Raw genomic sequence first — 19,569 nt, 5'->3', positions numbered from 1 at the left:
TTTCATCACCAGCCTTCTATCTCTCTAACAGTCAGCTACCTTTCCCCTGCTTTAAACCATCTATTTAGCCAGTGAAGTGAATTATGGCATATTCACTCTGAACAATGCACATCACCTATGTCAATTACTCTAAGAAGACAACACTTGGTTTGGGAAAAGAAAACACATTTTATATTCATTCATTCATTTATATAAGGCCTAGGGCTTTATATAAACAAGTAGTTGTTAATGTCCTGGTGCAGGACTATGTAATAATTTTAATGATCATAGCCATTAATTCATTAAAAAAATTTTATACGAGATGCCTCGGTAGTAGCATACTTTTTTTTTTTAAATAATCTCAGAGACGAATAAGTCTCATAAAATCCCCTTTATGTAGGGATTTACATGCTGCGGGAAAAAAAATTTAACTTTATAAAGTGAAAAGGAATTCTGTATATCAAAAGCTAGATATTTTCCTTCATGAGTTGCAATTCATAGCAAATGGGACTGAATAGGAGAGATGAGAAAACAAGGATTTTTATACAGTTGTTTCAACAAAATAATGCTTACAATTTTATATTTGTAGAGAAGAATTCAGCATTCGTTATTAATTCAAAAAACATTTATGCACATCCACAGAAAATAAAAACCTGAACCTAGAGTTAAGAGGTGTGCACTTCTTTCCTAAGCCCCTTGCCTCTGAGGTTGTCTTGAAGATAAAATCTGTATTCCAATACTCTTTCCAATAAGACAAAACTAAAGTGCAGGTGCACATGGATTATGTTTGCTCCCATTCTGATCTTTATATTCTATAGTCCTCATCCCGAGTAGAATAAAAATCCATACCTAGGTCTGCATAGTTAGACTTGAAATATTGCTTGCGTCCACAAAAGTACAGCTCAAAGTCAGGTTCATTCGACCTGCGCAAAGTGTATCCATTTTCAAGAGCGGCAAAAGCATCACAGGTGTAGCGGTAGGTGATGAAACCATAGCTGTCTCTGTAATGGACAAGAAGGGGGGAAAGTTCAGTGACCAGTGAGAAGCATTAACATATATGAATACAACCCCTTCTACCTAGAGAGGCCCCTTCCTTGTGCAGCACCTAAACCTCTGCCTCCATTTATCAGGGTGATTGTCCTGTCAGGCAGCTAAATACTTATTTCTGGGACAGGAAATCTCAACTAGAAAGATTAATAAATAGGGATGAAAGAAAATAAATAAGGTTTTGAACTCAACATGTCATCTTTCAAAGCAGTTACACTGGCAACTCCCATACCAGGAATCTGATGGCCATAATTTTTTACATAACGTCAGCTTCTAAACAAGAAATAATCTTGAAGCTTCTTACCCATCATCCCGCAGATTTACTGTGCACTCCTCAATTTCACCAAAAACTTCAAAACGGTCCCTCAGTTCTGTGCGGGTGGTGTCAGGTCTGATTTTACCAACATAAATCACACGACGCTCTTCCTATACGGCAAACAAGAGAAGCATCCTTGTTAGTGCCGAAGGGGGAGAGGTAGACAAGTTGTAGCTGCATGTGGTCCTGGAGACAAACATCCAAGTTTGCCTAACACGAACTCACAGACCAGGCAAGTTCTAGTCAAGTAGGCATGACCTTCCATGGTCTTTGTTTATATTGTTTACATTGTTCTCACTCCAATTTCCCCAATGTATTTCTTTCCCCTTCTTTGTTATCTCTTTTTTCTGTATTAGATATCACCTTTTTATGCTGGATAGGAATATTTCATGTTGGATAAAGACTAGAGAGGCATCCAAGTGGAAAGACTGAGTCCCATGGCCAGGAAAACCAGGCTCTGGGTCCTCCCTCTGATATAATCCTGTGCGACTAATCTGGACAAGTTAGTTAACCCTCAGGTAACCCTGGGAAATGCTTTAAGACTGTATGTTGCAGAGCAGTGGCCACCATTAGCAGGAATTTTCAATGCCAATGAAATGATCAGTCCAGGTCAAGTAAAGAACAAGGCCAGATCTCAAAAACCCTAGACTGACTGACAATTCTTCCATCACTGGCTTTAAAGGCCTCTCTGTAGAAAAACAATTTAGTTCTATATACTTGTTTTTAATCAGAAAGTAGATAAAGAAAATGTCCAGTTTTAAAAATTGCAAAGTTCATCATCAATTTAGCATACTGAGAAAATATAGCCCATGGATACTGATATCTCCCATCAGAATAGAGCCCTGGGGAATATGAACTAAAAACCATTGGAGCTAAAGCTCTTCTTTTTTCCCTATGTCTAGTCACAGACTAGACTACTTATAAAAACCTCGTCTTTTGTACCCAATACGAGTTAATATTATTAAACTCTAATATCATTAGCAATTTATAAGCATACAAAAATAGGAAGGACACTTTTATAACCTGAGGTTAATTTAAGAAATAACAAATGATTCTTTGATTTTTGGAAAGAAGGAATCACATGTTGTGAAACTCTAATGGACTAGATAGAGTTAAAGGTAATGGTGTTATCTGGTCATCAGAAAAGATGTAAGGCTTAGAAAACTGTCTACAAGAATACTCCAAGGGTACCTTTAAAGGGGATAATTGTTCTCTCTTTCCACTGAGGGCAGATCAAAAAGAAAAGCAATGAAATTACTGAGATTTAGGTTAGACTTAAAGAGGGTTGGTTAACCTCATGTCAAAAGTTGGGTGTTGGTCATAGAACCATATTTTTTTTTCCTTTTACATAAACTCATGTGAATTAAATGATTTAAAATATAAAACATCTCTCTTCTTCTTTGTTAAAAGAATGAAACTATTCCTACCCTTTGACAGAATAGTAATGGGTTAGACAGAGATTCAGAAGAAGTTATGTATTTGCAGACATGGTCAATGGGCTGGTTTGTTTTGCTAGACTATAAATAGTTGTTATAAGGGAGGACTATAAGAGAGGGGGTAATGAGAGACATCCTCTTACTCAGAAAAAGGCATCCATAAAACATTTTTTGAAATACACAGAAAACAAAAAAAGTGTGCAGAAGGGGCCATAAATAAGGCAGTTTTATTTTTACTTTAATTTACATATATGGATCACATATATTATAAACGTAATTCTATTTGTAAAATTTTTTTTTTCAGGGCAATTGGGGTTGTGATTTGCCCAAGGTCACACGCTAGTTTTTGTGTTAAGTGTCTGAGGTCAGATTTGAATTCAGGTCCTGCTGACTCCAGGGCCAGTGCTCTATTCACTGTGCCACCTTGCTGCCCCTATATATGTAATTCTTAAAAATAAACTGCACTCAACTGAAGTTCAGTTTCTTATACAAACTTCTTTCATGTTCTTTTTTCTATATTAAAATATTCATTGATTGTTGTTAAATTCACAATAAAAATACAATTATAAGAATTCAAGTTAGAAGTGAGAGAGCAAACAATATGCCTTGCTGAGATCTCCTCATCTATCTATCATGCAATCTTGTTCTAGTTGCTATAGAATAGACATCCAAGGAAAGCATCAGATATATCACCTGCCCTAACTCTCTAGGATTCCACAAATATATATCAAAATAGATTTTAGTAGTGACAATCCTATATGGGTAATAGGGTTGCACAAATTAATACAGGTTGCTTTTTGGAATTTCTACAGTTTTATAATTTGGATAAAATATATGCAGGTATCACTCTTAAAGAGTGCCTCAGCAAAGCAAACGTTTTAGTTGATAAAGTACAGTTCTACTTATATTAGTTACTAAACCACAAGAGGTGATTGGATGAAGGAGAGCAGGCTGCCAGACTCATTTTCATGTGTATATATCAATCCCCCTCCCAAAATGTAATTGGGCAACTGTAGTGTACCTCACACATTGAGTAGGTCAATAAATATTAGGTGGCTAGTGATCATAACCACAGAAATGTATTGCACCCCCTTTGGCAGGGAGATCATAACACCACATTGTATTTACTTAAAGGGAATGTCAAAAATGGCACAGTGTAATTGACTGACTCATGTAAATTTTCAGCAGTATGTACATATATGTGTGGTATATGCTTAAAAACATATTTTAGGAGGTTTACTACTAAAGAAAAATGGGGAGAAATATAAGAAACTGAATTGCAAAGGAACCATTCAGAGTTGAGAGTCACACTGTAGTAAAAAGAAAATTGGAATCAGAGAATCTGATTTCAGATTCTGATTCTGTGATCTTAGGAAGTTATTTCCCCTTTCTGGGTCTCAGTTTCCTTACCTTAAAAAAAAATAAGGAGACTGGACTATGTGATTTTTACAATCCTTTAAGCTCCAAATCTATGATGCTTTGATCTTATGAATTACCACTAAGGGATTTTAATAAACTTAAGGAAATTCTGAAATTAAATTGAAATTCATGGCACTGAAGAGGGGTGAAGGGAGAGGGGGAAAGAAGGAGCACTGAATTTGGAAAAGATTCCCATTCAAATTCCAGCTTTGCTACTTATGTTCCTGCCTGACCCCAGTTAAGGCACTCTGCCACCTCTGAGATAATATTTCCTCTCCTGCAAAGGTGAGGAAGATGAATGAAATCATGTCTAATGTCATCTCTTCCAGTCCTTGGTCCTATGACCTCACATAAGTGTTTAAACAGAATTGGGCAGGTTCAGAAGCTCTCTATACAGCACTGCCGGCATTGCTGAATATAAGGGGTAAGAGCTAAGGATTGATGCAGGAGTCACGCTGATCCCCAGGAAGTGGGGAAAAGACAGGATGGACCTAAACAGTTAGCTGGAAATACCAAAAAATACAGACTTTTGATCTGGAGGGAGTCTCAGAAATAATTTCATCTACCCTCCACCCCCCAATCATTTACACTATGAGGAAACAGGCTCATGCAAGTCAAGTGGCTTGATAAACTTCACACAAGCAAGGGGAAGAACTGAGCCCTGAAACTAGCTCTCCTCCCAATCCAAAGTTCGCCTCTCCTCCATTCTGGCTCCGCCACAGTCCCTCTTTGTCACTAAGGAACATCATAATGCTTCAACTGTCTATCCTTAATTTTCTACTCCTACAAAAAGTAAGAAGGAGACAAGATCTTTGCTATCTCCAGAGAAAAATGACTGCTAGAATCCATGCTGAAATCTTTGTTGTGGAGTACTACATAAGAAAAAACATTTGGTTCTCCTAATTTCAGGGATATGTAATGAAACTCTTGAGTCTCCTGTTGGACATAAAAGCACAAATACAGAATGTTAATGAACTGCTAACTACTAAATTCCTTTCTTTTTAGTGTGTTTTAGTTTTCTTAATTTATCTTTTAGGCAGATAGAGAAGTATGTCTGAAAATTAAAACAAAATTTGCAAGCAAATGTTATAAGTCGTATTTGCAAATATTAAAAATGGCTTCTTCACAGGAGCTCCATGACACCCTGGTAGAACGGAAAGAAGCCTGGCCTTTGGAGTATCAAGAAGCCTTTGTACTTTGTAGCTATGTGATTAGGGGAAATCCATGTTATCTCACTGAAGACAAGAAGATATCAGTGTTCATTGACATGAGGAAAGTGCTTTATAAAACTTTACTTACACTATTATGTGTGTGAGTTATTATTATTAGTGACATTTGAACAAAACAATTCCTTATAGAACTGAAGTACTAAAAACCTTAAAAAATGTCTTTAAAATGGTATTCAGTTGATTTTTGTAATCCATAAGGATGTATGTAACATTTGACAAATATCTTCTATTCTCAAATTCCTTTACATTTATAAAGAATAGTTTACTGCTGGGGTATATAATAAAACTTAAGGTTTATGTTGCATTAACAAGAATAGTAAATTCTCATTAAGTCAAAACACAGGGGACAAATACAGAAAGAAACAGACTTATATTAACTGACTTTGCATTATCTAATATCAAAAACAGTATGAGGGCAATTAGTAAACTGGGGAAAAGCTGTTGTTTCAAATTATGAACTACCCAGAATAAGTTGAATGTGGCTAAAGACTAAATCATTAAACATTATTTTTGCAGTGCTGGGAAACAAAACTGAAAAGACAAAGATGAATTTAAATCCCGACTTTCACTTCCAGACATGTTTAAGAAACATATAACATGAAAATCCTTCTTTCCAATCCAAACAAACTCCTGAGCTCATTCTCCAAGCTGAAGGTGATTTGATACCTCCTAACAGTTCCAATTCAAATATGTAATGTTACCAATGAAAGGAAAAAAGGAATCCTATAGTAGAAACTGTCTCCATGGACAAAAGTCTGAGAAGGGGATAGTAAAGAACAGAAATATTTAAAGAGGTCAAAAGAATTGTCCAGACACCTCCAATGAAATGTCAAAAACAGGGGTGGGGAACATATGGCCTCAAGATTACATGCAGAGCTCTAGACCCTTAAGTGCAGCCCTTTGACTAAATCCAAGTTTCACAGAACAAATCCTCTTAATTTATTCTACAAATCTTGGACTCAGTCAAAAGACCATACCAAAGGACCTAGAAGACCATGTGAGTTCCCCACCCCTGGTTTGAAACATATTCTTCTTAATAAGAAAATGATGATGAGCTCAGAGAGCTGAGCCTGGAGGACATAAATTCCTTCAACTGGTGTTTACTGAGCCCTAAATTTATGTTTAGAATCTTAAAAAGAAAGCTCCAATTATTTCAAGGGGAGGTCTCCAAACTAGGTACTGACAAGAACTGGTCTTGCTTATCTTTTGAGATTAATCAAGATTAGGCATGCTCAAGACTACTGTATATGTTCGAGTTAGAATAGAAACAAATAGACCCTGGAGGAAAAATGGAAGTTTGCCTAAGAAAGCAGCATGTATACAGGCAATTCATGATGAAACGTTAGACCTAAGAATAGTTTGGGAGTACATTTGGGTTAACGATGGGCTTTGTCACAGATTATAACACCACTACACATTAAAAAAATTATTTCCTCCCTATAAAAATGAGTATCAGAAATATGGCATAATCACCTCAACATCTAAGATTCTGTGATGCTGTTGGTCTGTCATTGGCTAAGCATTGTCTGAGTTTAGTTTTGCTAGGTCAACTCAGGCACAGTTGACCTGGCAAAACTAAAATATCAGAGTCATTGCCCAAGCACTAAAGATTTGGTTTTAAATGCCAGAACATATCATAATTTCTTTTTTTGTATTTTAAATTAACATCTCATTATCATGGTTTTTTGGCAGCAAATTGTACAGATTGCAAATAGACTGGACTGAAAACTCCAAAGGAAATTAAAACAGTTGTAGTTTAGATGTAAAATACTGAGCTTTGGCTCACAAGTTTCCATTAAAATATCTTAAATGAATTTATCTTTTTAAATCTAAAAGATAGAGCTTGGAATGATTTACAGAAAGACCCTGGTGGTTCTTAGGATGGTGTTTGGGATAGACAAAAAAAATGCAACAGCAAAAATTTAATTATATATGTCTCTGATATGGTAAATGTCAATTAGTGATCATTTAAGTTTTTCTATAGTTTATCTTGAAAGACTTACATACCACAGCTGCCTAATTTTTCTTTAAAATTTGTCAAAAGTTTTTAATGGCCCTAACTGGTTCTCTGCAAGAATATGGCACACACTGTAATTGACATTAGGTATATCTCCCTGAAAATGGAAATGTTTCCCATACACGGGCCATTATATACATTTGACCTATATTTTAATATTTTAATATTAGTTTTTTAGCTGTCTGCATGAAAAACCTTTTTTGATTGACTTGCTTACTAGTCAGTCATCAGTTATCAGTTAAAACATGATCTGTTTTGTAGAGATATGCAATGTCCATGAGGTAATAAAATGAAGCATTCTTTAGAAAAATGTATAACAAAAAACAAATCTGAAAACACTAAAAATGTGTCTTTTTTTCCACACAGGTCACCAATATGTTTCTTATTTATTAAAAAAAGGTCTTGGTTTGATCACTAATTAAATATACTTCCAATATACTTTCCAAATGGAACTTTAAATTTTCATTAGTCTTCACAAATGTTAATGAACTAAAACTCTGCTAAAACCACAGCTCATTTCACGTCTAGGGAAAATGAGGATGAGAGCTATGGTAAGTGTCTGCAAGTCCCACAACCTACACCTGAGCCCCAAATACCCTTAATGTTTTACTAAATCTCTCATGTGGCCAGTTTGATTTCATTCCAAATTTCAGTATGGTTCTTTTTCATGTCTATTGTTGACCAGTCCCTTCCTTATTTTTGACCATCTTCTCTCTTGCCTATAAATGGATAGGTTGCAGTCTGATTTTGATTATTTTTTCCAGCTTTCTCCCATGTTTCTTCTTGGTCACATTGTCTCTCTCTCTGTCTCTCTATATTGGAGGAGTAAACATAGCAGTCTTCCCTTAAATTGTGATTGATGTAAGTCATTACTAAGAATACCAAATGAACTTTTCCCCCTTGGCTCTTTGTACCCATAGCCAAACGCAAGAGAACTTCCTTCAGATTTAAGTAGCTGCCGGTGATTGTTCAAGCAATGGCTAGCTAATGAGCCAGGATACTGCACTGGTTTGCTGGGGTGAAGATAGATATTAGCAACAGCTTCAGCAGCTGTTTAGGGGGAAAACCTTGTGGCCAAATGGCTACAGATGGTAAAGGATGGATGAATTAGTCTAGACTGTGAGGATAAGACAAAATTGAATTTTCATAAAGAGAAATTTATTACTACCTGTAGACCTGGGCCATGGAGTGTATTTGAAAACATGCTATTACAGCATATAATGGGCTCTGCAAAGAAAATAGCTGGAAGATGTGGATGAATGTACATGAATAATCTGATTGTATATTCATAGAAATGTCAAGGAATGGCAATTATCCCTAAAATTTCTCTTAGTCCTCCAAGTTTCACCTTCTCAAAACTTTACTTAAACCCATCTCTGCATTGATTACTCAATCTCTGGGGTCTCAGTCAATAAGATTAATAAGGAAACCAAAGAATGTCACCTGAGTCTCTTCTGTTTGGATCTTATAGTGGGTACTAAAGTAAAGGGAATAATTGGGAACTCATCCTGGGAAGGAACAAACCTAATTTTTCTTGCTCAATATATCTTTACTTTCTTCAATGATGATTAAATATTTTAATCCATAGCATAAACCATGAAGTAAAAGTTTAGTTGAAGAAGACATACTAACTTGGCATTTGCCTAGAAGTAAGTGATATTATAAAGCTGAAGATAGATTTATATGATTTTTAAAGTTAAAAGATATTGTTACTTAGTTTACCAGAGGGTTTACCTCATTTTAGTTCGAATCTACAAAATGAAAAATAAAAGACAACAAATTCCTTTAGAATGAAAATAAACTCCATGTTGCTTACAATTGCCTTTTGCCTTTGCCTCTCTCTTTGCTTGGCCCTTTCAGACTCCCGTTTCTCATATTCTTTGCGGTATTCTTCCCTCTTCAGCTTTTCATGCTGATATTCTTCATAGCTGTCATACCTGGGAAACACAACTTAATCATTAAATCAAGCACTTCAATTTGCCAGTGCAAAATGAAGAATATGTTTCTGGACATCTTGTTATTAAGAGGAAAGAAAGGGAAGCAGGGGAAAACCAAAGGCATCATCACCTGGGCCTACGGCCATAGGGCGATCTGGAGCGTGACCTTGCATATAAGGGAGAACTGCGATGTCCCCGGTGTCTGCAGTGGCTGGACTCATAGAAGTAACAAGATCTGCAGCAGAGGAGAAAAACAAAACAGAAAAGGAAAAAAAAAAAACATTTGCACCTGCCACTGAGCCTGAGTTTATCAGCACTCTGGAAGACTCTAGAGCTACATCTTACATAAACGGGCATTTTCCTCGTCCCTACCAGGGAGATTTCCCAGTGACAGTTTGTGATCATCTAGTCAGCTTAAAGGTCTGGAGTGATGTGTTCCCTCTCCGCGTCTCTTATTGATGTTAACACTGAGCACCGGGTCTGGTATACTGTCAGCTTTATCCTGCATGGATCTCAACTATACTGGCATAGGGCAACTCTCCAGGTAATGGAAAAAGTTAGATGAGCGAGTTTCTTACAAATTGCTCTCTCTGATCTGACTGGCTCTACGTGGCATGTTCAAGGCTGGAAGATTTAAGAGAAGAAGAGGAGAATTGTAAGTTCAACAACAATTTTGTTAGCTCTGGCATCTCACTGCAATTCACTGCAAGAACTGGAATAGCTATGGATTTAGAATGCTTTTGACTTTGCACTGAAGTCAATTTGTAAGTATTTTGTTTCTATTTCTAACTTAGTTTACCTTGAAGAAGATCTGCTGCCTGGTGACCTTGATCTTGACCTGGAATATGGAGATCGGGAACATGACCTGTGTCGAGAAAAGGACCTTGATCTAGAGTGTATCCTTTGGGATCTTTGAGAAAATAAAGATTTAGGTGGAGACACTGAATCTCTACATGGAGAGTTAAAAGAAGAGCAAGAAGGTGACACGTCGAACAATGAATAGGATTGTGTCCCATCCCAAGGGTAGCTCAGTTTATCACTTTCATCTTCACTGTCATCAAACAGACCATCCATAGCTAGTCCTGAATTTATAAACATAGGTAGTTTGGAGAATTGTTCGTTACTAAAATCACTGTTCCTCAGTTCACTGGTCTTGTCTGCTTCATCATCAAAAACAGCTTGACTGGGATGACCAAAGTGCTTGTTCAGCTCAGCGCGGATTTCCTGGTCTTGGAGCTGTTTTCTGTGGACGCATGGGGAACCCTGCTTGATCGCCTGAAAAGTCTCTCTTGTGTAGCACTGGTCTGAATCTGTGGAAGAACGAGTCTGCCCCTGACATCCAGGGGAGGCATCTTTATATTCTAGTTGTCTAGAGTCCTGGAGCTCCTGTGTTAAATTAATGCGTATTTCAGTTTTTGCATTAATTGACTGACAGTAGTCATGGTCGCCAAATAGCCGTAAACTAGGCCGTTTCGCCTTTCTCTCCTCGTGTCCGCTGGATAGTACTGAAGTCTTGCTGAGCTGAGCATACAGCTCTGATTGTTCTGGACCTTTCTTAATGGGGTTATTTACTTGGGTACCAGAAGATTCACTATAGCGGGGTTTCTTTGAAGGTGGCACACTGGTTTTACACGATGACTTCTGCTTTGGAGAAGTCCTAAAAGGATTATCCTGATTAGCTTTATGAGGAGGAGTCGTAGGTGGAGTTAGGCCTAGGGAGGGAAAAAAAGAGTGAGATGGAAAGATGTGTTTTTTTGAAGTGCAGAATAATTTTTGTAACTTTTTTAAAGATTCAAATAAGAGTCCAAAACATATAAATGGAAGGCAACTAAATCTATGACATCATCTGGGGGAATAATAGCCAAAAAATAAAACATAACAAAACAAAACAGAAAAAGAAACAAACACTTTTTGCTCTAATGCACTTCCACCAAAAACTGATGGGTCTAAAATTTGTGGAATCATGGCATTTCATGCTTCAAACACCAACGCTAACAGTGCTAGTCCCTAGAATTAGCGTATTGCCATTGGCTTCTTCAACAGCACTACTTGTGCTGTTTGGTCAAGGACATTCTACAAGCTGTGACACAGAAAATAAACGTGGTAGGATCAGGGGAGGGGAATCACAGAAGAGCCTTGCTGGAGCTGGCATGATAAAGATGTTTGCATTAGATGCTCAAAGCTCAGGGTTCTTTGTCAAATCAAGAAAATCCACCCTTGCAGCCAAAAAAAAAAAATGAGCACATTAAAAGAAAGAAAGAAAGAAAATAGCTGTATGAAAGCAAATTAGTAGGAAAAAAATGAAACAGACACCTTCAAAATAAGTTCTGTAATACATGGTGTACTAATACAGGCAACCAAAGCAACTCCACAACTTGAAGGCAATGATTCTTTGTCTCCACAGTTCATTAACTTAGTAAACCATGGCTAATGTAGGTATAATACATTCTTGTAAGCATAACTAATACATTCTGTCTAAAATATGGTTCTGCAACAGAAAACTAAGTGAATAGTAACACTAAATATTGCAGCAGCACTGAGCCATTTTATTTAGAACTGAACATCAGTAATTGTTGTAAGGCTGAGGAATAGAAACTTATCTGAGCTTCAGTAACTAATTAAATAAATAAATGAATGAATTAGGAAAGGGGAAAAAGCAGTTCAGAATGTTAACTTTCTCATGGAATGACAGGAAGCTAAGTTGCCACTTTCTATAGGTCATTCTTTATGCCAAGGTGGCACAGGTCATCCTATATGAATGCACTTTGTTGTAAGTCACAGTGAATTAGACCCTGAGACGAAATAACTAAAGAAAAAGGCTACAGTTCGACAGACTTTATGCTTATGTAGAAATATACAGGTTTACAATATACTAGCTCTACATAGGAGGATGTACATTCAGCAAAAAGAAGCTAAAGTACACTAACATGCCTGAGGATAGACTCAAGGCAACTGTATGTTTCAAGGAAAAGCAGTATCTTCCCTTACTTTCAAAAATGGCATAAAGACACCATGTAGGTCACAGAAAAGCACATGGAATTGTGCGGTAAACCGATCTGCCATGTTAGCCATTTTTAAAAGGGTACAGGGACAGAGGAAATTCTTGTTGTTGTTTTTTTTTTTTTCCTATTTTCACCATTTGAGCAATTTTGGTATTTCAGTACAATCTGTCCAATTGAGGGGGCAAAAGGCCCAAAAAAGCTACATTAGCTATTACTCCCAAACACTTTTATATTTGGCTTTGGAATCTAGCCAAAGGAATATACTCAATGAGGCATTGCACACATCAAAATTCAAGAATTATATGCTAATATCCCTCCATCTCTAGCTGGGATACCCTGCCAGTCTCTCTCTCCAGTAGTCTGGGTTTGGTGTTTCCAGTTTACTGGGGGATAAAATAGAATGTAGTAGATCCATTTGTGGATAAATAAGAGTTGATAGGTTTTTATTTTTCAGAATAGAACACCTGTCAGGAATGCACATTATCCTTCACAATCTCTCATCTGCAAATAAGTCAAATTTGAAATTTGCCTAAGTTTCATTCTTGAAAGCATACTTTCCCCATTTAATCCACATTTTCTCGGGCACTAATACATAAACTCCTACTTAAAATTTCTCTCGAATATAGAGTTCATATGAAAAAAAAATTCAGATGCAAAAGTAAAATTTCCCCCAAAATGGGAAATATCTTGATGACATTCCTCATAAGAGAAGATAATGGATAAAGAAATGAGGAAATTGTATTTAATAATCTTCTTGGTTTAGAATAAGGAGAATGGAGACAAATGGGGCATAAAGATAGAAGAAGGTACAGGTAGCATAGACAGATCTTCCTTGGATGTTTTTCTTGGTGTGGGGACAACTGATTCACGTGGAGGTTGTTGAACTGGTCCTTTATTATCCAGGCAGTGGGAAGAGGGCTGATATCTCTTAGATTAAGTCAATATAAATTTAGCGGTGGAGCTAAGGGGTATGAATATAGGGAGAGAAATTGAGGACATGACAAAGAAGAAAAATAAAGCCCCACTGTCTATCTGATTGGTGCAAGATGAAATTACTCTTAAGAGAACACTGGGTAAGCAACATAATGACACATTAGGAATCTAACTTGTCATAGCAAAATGTCATGGGCAAAAATGATGGAAATTTCTATTTCCTTCATAACATTCTCCCTGATTATCTCAGACCATGGGCGACATCTAGTTCCTTACAACTTCCATATCACTTCCTGTTTGTAAGAGTCATTTGGCACATATACTATAGTATCAATGTTAGTTATTTTATGGACATAACCCATATGTTTCCAACTATACATGTTATAAACTTCTTGAGGGCAGTGATCTTCTAAATGACTTGATAAGCCGTAGTGCTTTGTGTTCAAAAATGATTGTTGATTAAATTGGATTTCAAAGAATGAAACCCTGAATTTTATAAAGCTGAAATTTGGCTACTCTTAAAAAGAAACTAGTCTCTTATATAATACAAAAGAATCAGCAATTTAAAATGGAAATAGTGTTGCTTCTCAATAGATTTTAGGATCATAGATGTAGAACTAGAAGAGTTCTTGAAGACCATTTAGGCAAATCCTCTCATTTTATATATGAGGAAACTGAGTTCTAGTGGTGTGACTATAATGGAAGGAAGGTTAGCTAACCTTGGAGTCATGAAGAACTAGGGTAAAGTTCTATCTATAAATATTACCTTTGTGACTATGGAGAAGTTCCTTAACCCCTCAATCTATAAGTTACACACTTATTGCCAACATATGGAGATAAATTTTACACCAATAATTTCCTAAGCTCAAGAAAATAAGTCCAAAACGACAACAAAAATCCAAGGGAAGGAATTCCTAAAAACCTAGAAATTCTTTCCAGTCTTAAAGACTTGAATTCTTTGGCTATTGCCTCTTAAATGATTCCCAGCTTTCTAAAATGATAAAATCATATGACTAAAAATGTCCTTAGAGATCATCTAGTCCAACCTTAAACAAAAATCCACTTGACAAAATCCCTAGAAAACAGAAAACCAGTCTAGGTTTGAATACACTATCTCTATCTCTATAGTGGCTGGAACTCACATAGGCTACCATATGAGGTAACCTATTTTACTTTCAGAGGGCTCTACCTGTTCAGAAATTCTTTATATGGATGTAATTTCTACCCTTTGGTTACATCCACCGGGCCCATAGAGACAAAGTCTAATCCCTTTTGCACATAATAGCCCTCCAACTATTTGAAGACTCTTATTATATCCCTCCTGAGTCTTCTTTTTTTTTTCAGACTAACCATACCTAATTCTTTCAACAGTTCCTCATATTTCATGTTTAGAGTCCCCTCACTATGGTGGCTGCCCTACAGCTTGTTAATGTCCCTCTTAAAATATGGTAACCCCAAATACACAGAGAACAGTGGGACTATTACTTTCTTTGCTCTCAATATTATATTCCTCAGATGTAGCTACCATATCACACTGTGGCCTCACATTGAGTTTAAAAGGCACATCATACCTCTGAAACAATATTTTTGTGGGGCAGGAAAGGTAGTTTGTGACAATCCTTACTGTGGTTGTATTTTTTGATACAACTGCCACTTCACTTAAACTGCCATACACACATATATATATGTGCACATATACATATATGTATATATGTGCACATATATACACATATATGTGCACATATACATATATGTATGTGTGTAAACATAATATTACATATTATACAATAAACAAATATAATATCAATAATTATCTGAAGTAGAAAATTTTTCATGGTAGAGCAACTTGATAACTGGAGATAGGGGTGTCATACAAGCAGGATTGTGAATCACCATCTTCAATAAATTTAGGACTACTTATTGAAACAAGTCAATAATAAAAGTGATTTCATGTATTTTAGAATTGATGACACAAAGCAACAGCAAAAGTAGCGGAATTAGGACAACTATCCAAACTTTTTGTCATTGATTGATATCCTTTCAGTTTGACAGAGCTATGAGGAAAAATCCTGGAAGCACAGAATTTCTTGCCCATGTGCTGCCTAGTTGAGCTACGGTTCTCAGATTTGTTTGAGAGCAGAAGGTAAAGAAGCTTTTTCTTTCTCTAAGCTGAGGCAAACTTTAAAAATTCCTAATGAACAGGGAAACCCTCATGCCTTTTGAACATTTGGGGTAGTAACCCATCTGACAGAGCACAGAAGTCTTTTTGCATAAGGTAGGGAAGAGGTAGAGAAGGAGAAGAGAGCTTGCTACTTGATTCATGAACGCCAACACCTTTAGTCATCTTCATCATAATCGTGGTAATCTTGATTTCATGCCGTGAGGCCAAATCAATAGTGCTAATGCCTTCCATAACCTCTGGACTCTTTTCCTTCTGCACCCTGATTTCTTGGTGAATGTGTACATTTTGGTGTTGACAGTACAAGGTATATACCCTGCTCTCTCTTGAACTTAGCCGATTTTGACAGATTTATGTGAGGACAGATGGCCATTACAGGCTGAAGGCTGACAAGAGGCAGTTCAGAGCATTGTTAACACACTCGCACAAACTCTCAGCAGTGCAGCACTGTGCAGAATGTAATTCAGACTATAGCTTTTTTATTGCTGCCTATTTTCTTTTGTCAAAAGAGCCTGCTGTGCACAGCAACAAATGGCTGCCATTACCCAGAATGTAATGGGTGTCAGACAAATCACGTAACACAAACAATCAAGAGTATGTAGGTCATATTTCAACAGAGCACAACCTTAGCAATATTTATGATTACTGCATTGAAATGTGCTCTATAATAAACAAGTACCTCTATATCACTCACACTTACGTACTTCTGCACAGCAAATCTGGGAGAAGTGGTGCACACTCTACAATCATCCTTTTAAAGTCTTTTTTAAAGTAAAAGACAAAGTATTTTTTCATGACATGTTGTAAACCCCTTTTCTTTGTAGGGTTCTTTTTTTAATTGAGTGACTCTGGAAATGTTAAGTTCTGTGTTATATTTGAGGTACACTATTATCTACCCATTGATTTGGACTTTTGTTTGCTAGCATTGTTTATATCATTTCAAAAAAATCAACGAATAAATCATCAGTAACTTTCAGAGTGTGTTGATTTTAAGTGTCAAATGTATTCTGAAGGGAAAAAAAAAAACTATGAGATTAGATGCCAGTGTTTAGCTTTTACCTACAAACATGAGGTCTTCTCTAACAGACAACATAAGGACTATCCTCATACTGTCCCTTGGAAATTCAAGGGACAAGAAGTTCTTTCACATGAATGAGGAAACAAATGAATTGACATGCTTGGACTTTTATAAATGTAGAGGTCTTGAAGAAAGTTCAGAAGCGAGCTACAAAAATGAATATAGTATGGGAAAGTAAGACCTATGAGGAAAATTTTAAAGGTATTAAGGTTGATTCAGTCTATTTAAGAGAGGACTGTGGGACAATTTTACCATGACTTCCAAGTTCTGTATATAAAAATATCTATTTCCACTGAGGGCAGAAAAAAAAAAGAGAAATCTTATTGAAACTACAACATATGGTTTGACATATGGAAAAATTCTTGATAGCAAGTGTTGTCAAATAAGTAAACCTGTTGATTTTCTTTCTCTGGGGTTCTATGGGCACAAGAGTGAATTAAGTGACCTCTATGAAGTCACTTTAAAGTGCATGGTTTCTAGCTATAAAATCCAGAGCTCTTGCTAAAACCTTGTGCCCCCAGTAAAAGTACGAGATTTTTTGACAAGTTGTACAGCAATGTAGCTCACTTAAGGAGGGAATGACTAAACATAGAAACAAATTCATACTAAGTTCTTAACAATTTTTCTCCACCACAAAAGCCTCTGAACGTAGAATTGTCAAGAGTAAAGTTATGTAATAGGTCACATAAGACAATAATTAAATTGGCAAATTGGGGATTTTTATGAAGAAAGAAGCCATTGAAGTCACCTTCCGTTAAAGATACTGATTGAAACCACTCATATATAAATCACCTGGAGATTTGTCATTCTAGTTCTTAGCTATATTTATTTATGTCAAACAGAAAGAAATGGACACACTTGCTAAACTGGCATTTTCTTCCTCTTAGCACTTCAAGTTGCAAAGTGTAGAACTCTGAGGATGCAATAGTTATAAATGCTCTCTGCCAAGTGAGCTTTCCTTTTACTCTCTTCTTGCTTTATTCAAGCCATTTTGAAATCAAATTAGTTTTACACCTGTAAAGTGAAGTGGGGTTTTTTCTTAGCTAAAAAGAGCTAGTTTAGGACAATCTCAAAGATAACAGACCAGATGGCATCAGCCAATAAAGCAAACTTCCTTTCCCATTCCTCCTGTTCTTTCAAAGATATTACAGATGGGGCAGGAAACATTTATTTGTTCCAGAGGCATCTGAATCTTGTTGACTATCCCATCACTATGGTAGAATGAATAGAGCACTGGATTTGAAGTCAGAGAACTTAGGTTCTGCCACTTACTACTAAGTGATTGTCTTTAGCTTCTTTATTTCTTAAACTTGATTTGATTTTTTGTTGCACTTTAAGTTTCATAAATCAAAGAGATTGCCCTAGGTGACCTCTTCTAAGGTTCCTCCATGTATGATTCTATAATTTCCACTTCTACAAGAAGTTTCTGAAACATAATAAACATTATTTTTCATTTGTAAAAATTAGTCTTTTTCATATTAAAGGTATTTTTCGTTAGATTTTTTGTTTTTCTAGTAGTTTTGCCTTTGAAATAATACAAATATACAGCTGGAAGGAGGTATCTAGTCAATGTTGCAAGGTTGTGTACTCATTCCCATACTATTGTATATTTTTCCTTATTAATGACTTGGATGAAAACATATATGGCATGTTTGTCAACAACATGAAGCCGGCAGGAAGAGCTAACACTTTGGATGACAGAATCAGAATCTAACAAGCTGAATCGAATAAGATGGAACTTAATAGGCATATAGAGAAAGTCCTGCACTGGGTTTAAAAATGTCGACTGCACGGGTACAGGTTGAGAGAGATTATGGCTGGATAGATTTCACCTTATGTGAAAAGGGCCTAGATTTATAAACAGCCACAATCTCAATATGAGTTTGACATTGTGATAATGGATCCAGAAAAAAAAACCACGAATATAGCTGTAGGCTCTGTTAACAGAAGCATAGTTTCTAGAATAAATAACTGCTTGTTGACTTAACTTGATAGTCATAGTTCCCTCTAATCTGCCTTGATCAAGGCATATCTAGAATATTTCTGGGCACCAAATTTCAAGGTGAGTGAATGAAAAAAAAAAGCATTTAAGTGCTTACTGTATCCCTAGCACTGTGCTAAAGGAGGGGAGGGAGGAAGGGGAATAAATACAAAAGTGAAGTGAAGAAGCTTACATTCTAACAGGGGAGGACACTGGGGGAGTCGTGGTCAGGGGACGAGCCCTTCAGTCCAAAACGTTACAGTGGAGCTTTAAGAAGATGAATTGATATCCACCTTCGAGGGAAAATAGCAGAGTTGATTCGGTCATAAAGAAGAGCTCACAGGGTGAAAGAAGAGAGTATATCAGGAAGGCTATTGGTGATGCTGTTGAGAAGATGACTGGAGAAGTAGGAAGAATATTGATAAGGCCTTACTTGTGAGGAGACTCAAGAACATGCTATAAAAAGGGCCACTTAAAATATCAGAAATGTTTAGGCTGAAAATAAAAGACTTATTGGGGACATGATTGTGATCTTAAAATATGTGAAGGGCTGTCATGTGGAAAAAAGGAAGGGAAAAAAAGTTTTAGATTTGTTTTACTCGACTCAAGAGGGCAGAATTAGGATTTGTGGGTGAAAGTTAGAGATACAGAACTTCTTAATAATTAGAGCTGTCCAAAGGTGGAATGAGCTGCCTAGAAAGATAGTGAGCTTCACATCTCTGTAATGCTTCAAGCAGACGCTGGATGACCAGTTGTCAGTGATGTTTAAAAAGGAAATTCCTCCTTTAGGTAGAGATTGGATTCTATCACCTTGGAGTTCTTTTCCAACAGCAATTTTGTGATTCTATCTAGGATAATCTGTTATCCCACAGAGAAAGGAACGAGGAATTGCTGTGTGGAAGACTGAGTATCATACTTGAATTCTTAAGGGCTAAGTTCCAGTCCTGATTTTGACATTTGCCAGCTTTGTAACCTTAAACTCTCTGCCTTAGTTTCCTCACTTGAAAAAAACCAGG

General features: G+C 36.5%; 1 protein-coding gene across 1 annotated transcript in view; it reads right to left on the bottom strand.

Moving 5' to 3' along the window:
* The window catches only part of PPARGC1A (PPARG coactivator 1 alpha), a 129,335-nt gene that overhangs the window by 10,903 nt on the left and 98,863 nt on the right, over nucleotides 1-19,569 (bottom strand). The window contains exons 8-12 of the mRNA XM_069069079.1: nucleotides 10,180-11,092; nucleotides 9,511-9,615; nucleotides 9,260-9,380; nucleotides 1,331-1,452; nucleotides 829-980 (exon numbers count right to left, since the gene is read on the bottom strand). Coding sequence (XP_068925180.1) covers nucleotides 829-980; nucleotides 1,331-1,452; nucleotides 9,260-9,380; nucleotides 9,511-9,615; nucleotides 10,180-11,092 — 1,413 coding nt within the window. The remainder of the gene's footprint in view (nucleotides 1-828; nucleotides 981-1,330; nucleotides 1,453-9,259; nucleotides 9,381-9,510; nucleotides 9,616-10,179; nucleotides 11,093-19,569) is intronic.

This window comes from Petaurus breviceps, unplaced genomic scaffold (genome assembly GCF_028583685.1).
Source record: "Petaurus breviceps papuanus isolate PSGF00001 unplaced genomic scaffold, PetGlider_PUasm1.0 140, whole genome shotgun sequence".
In the NCBI taxonomy this organism is placed as follows: Eukaryota; Metazoa; Chordata; class Mammalia; order Diprotodontia; family Petauridae; genus Petaurus; species Petaurus breviceps.
This window is presented reverse-complemented; position numbering and strand designations above follow the sequence as displayed.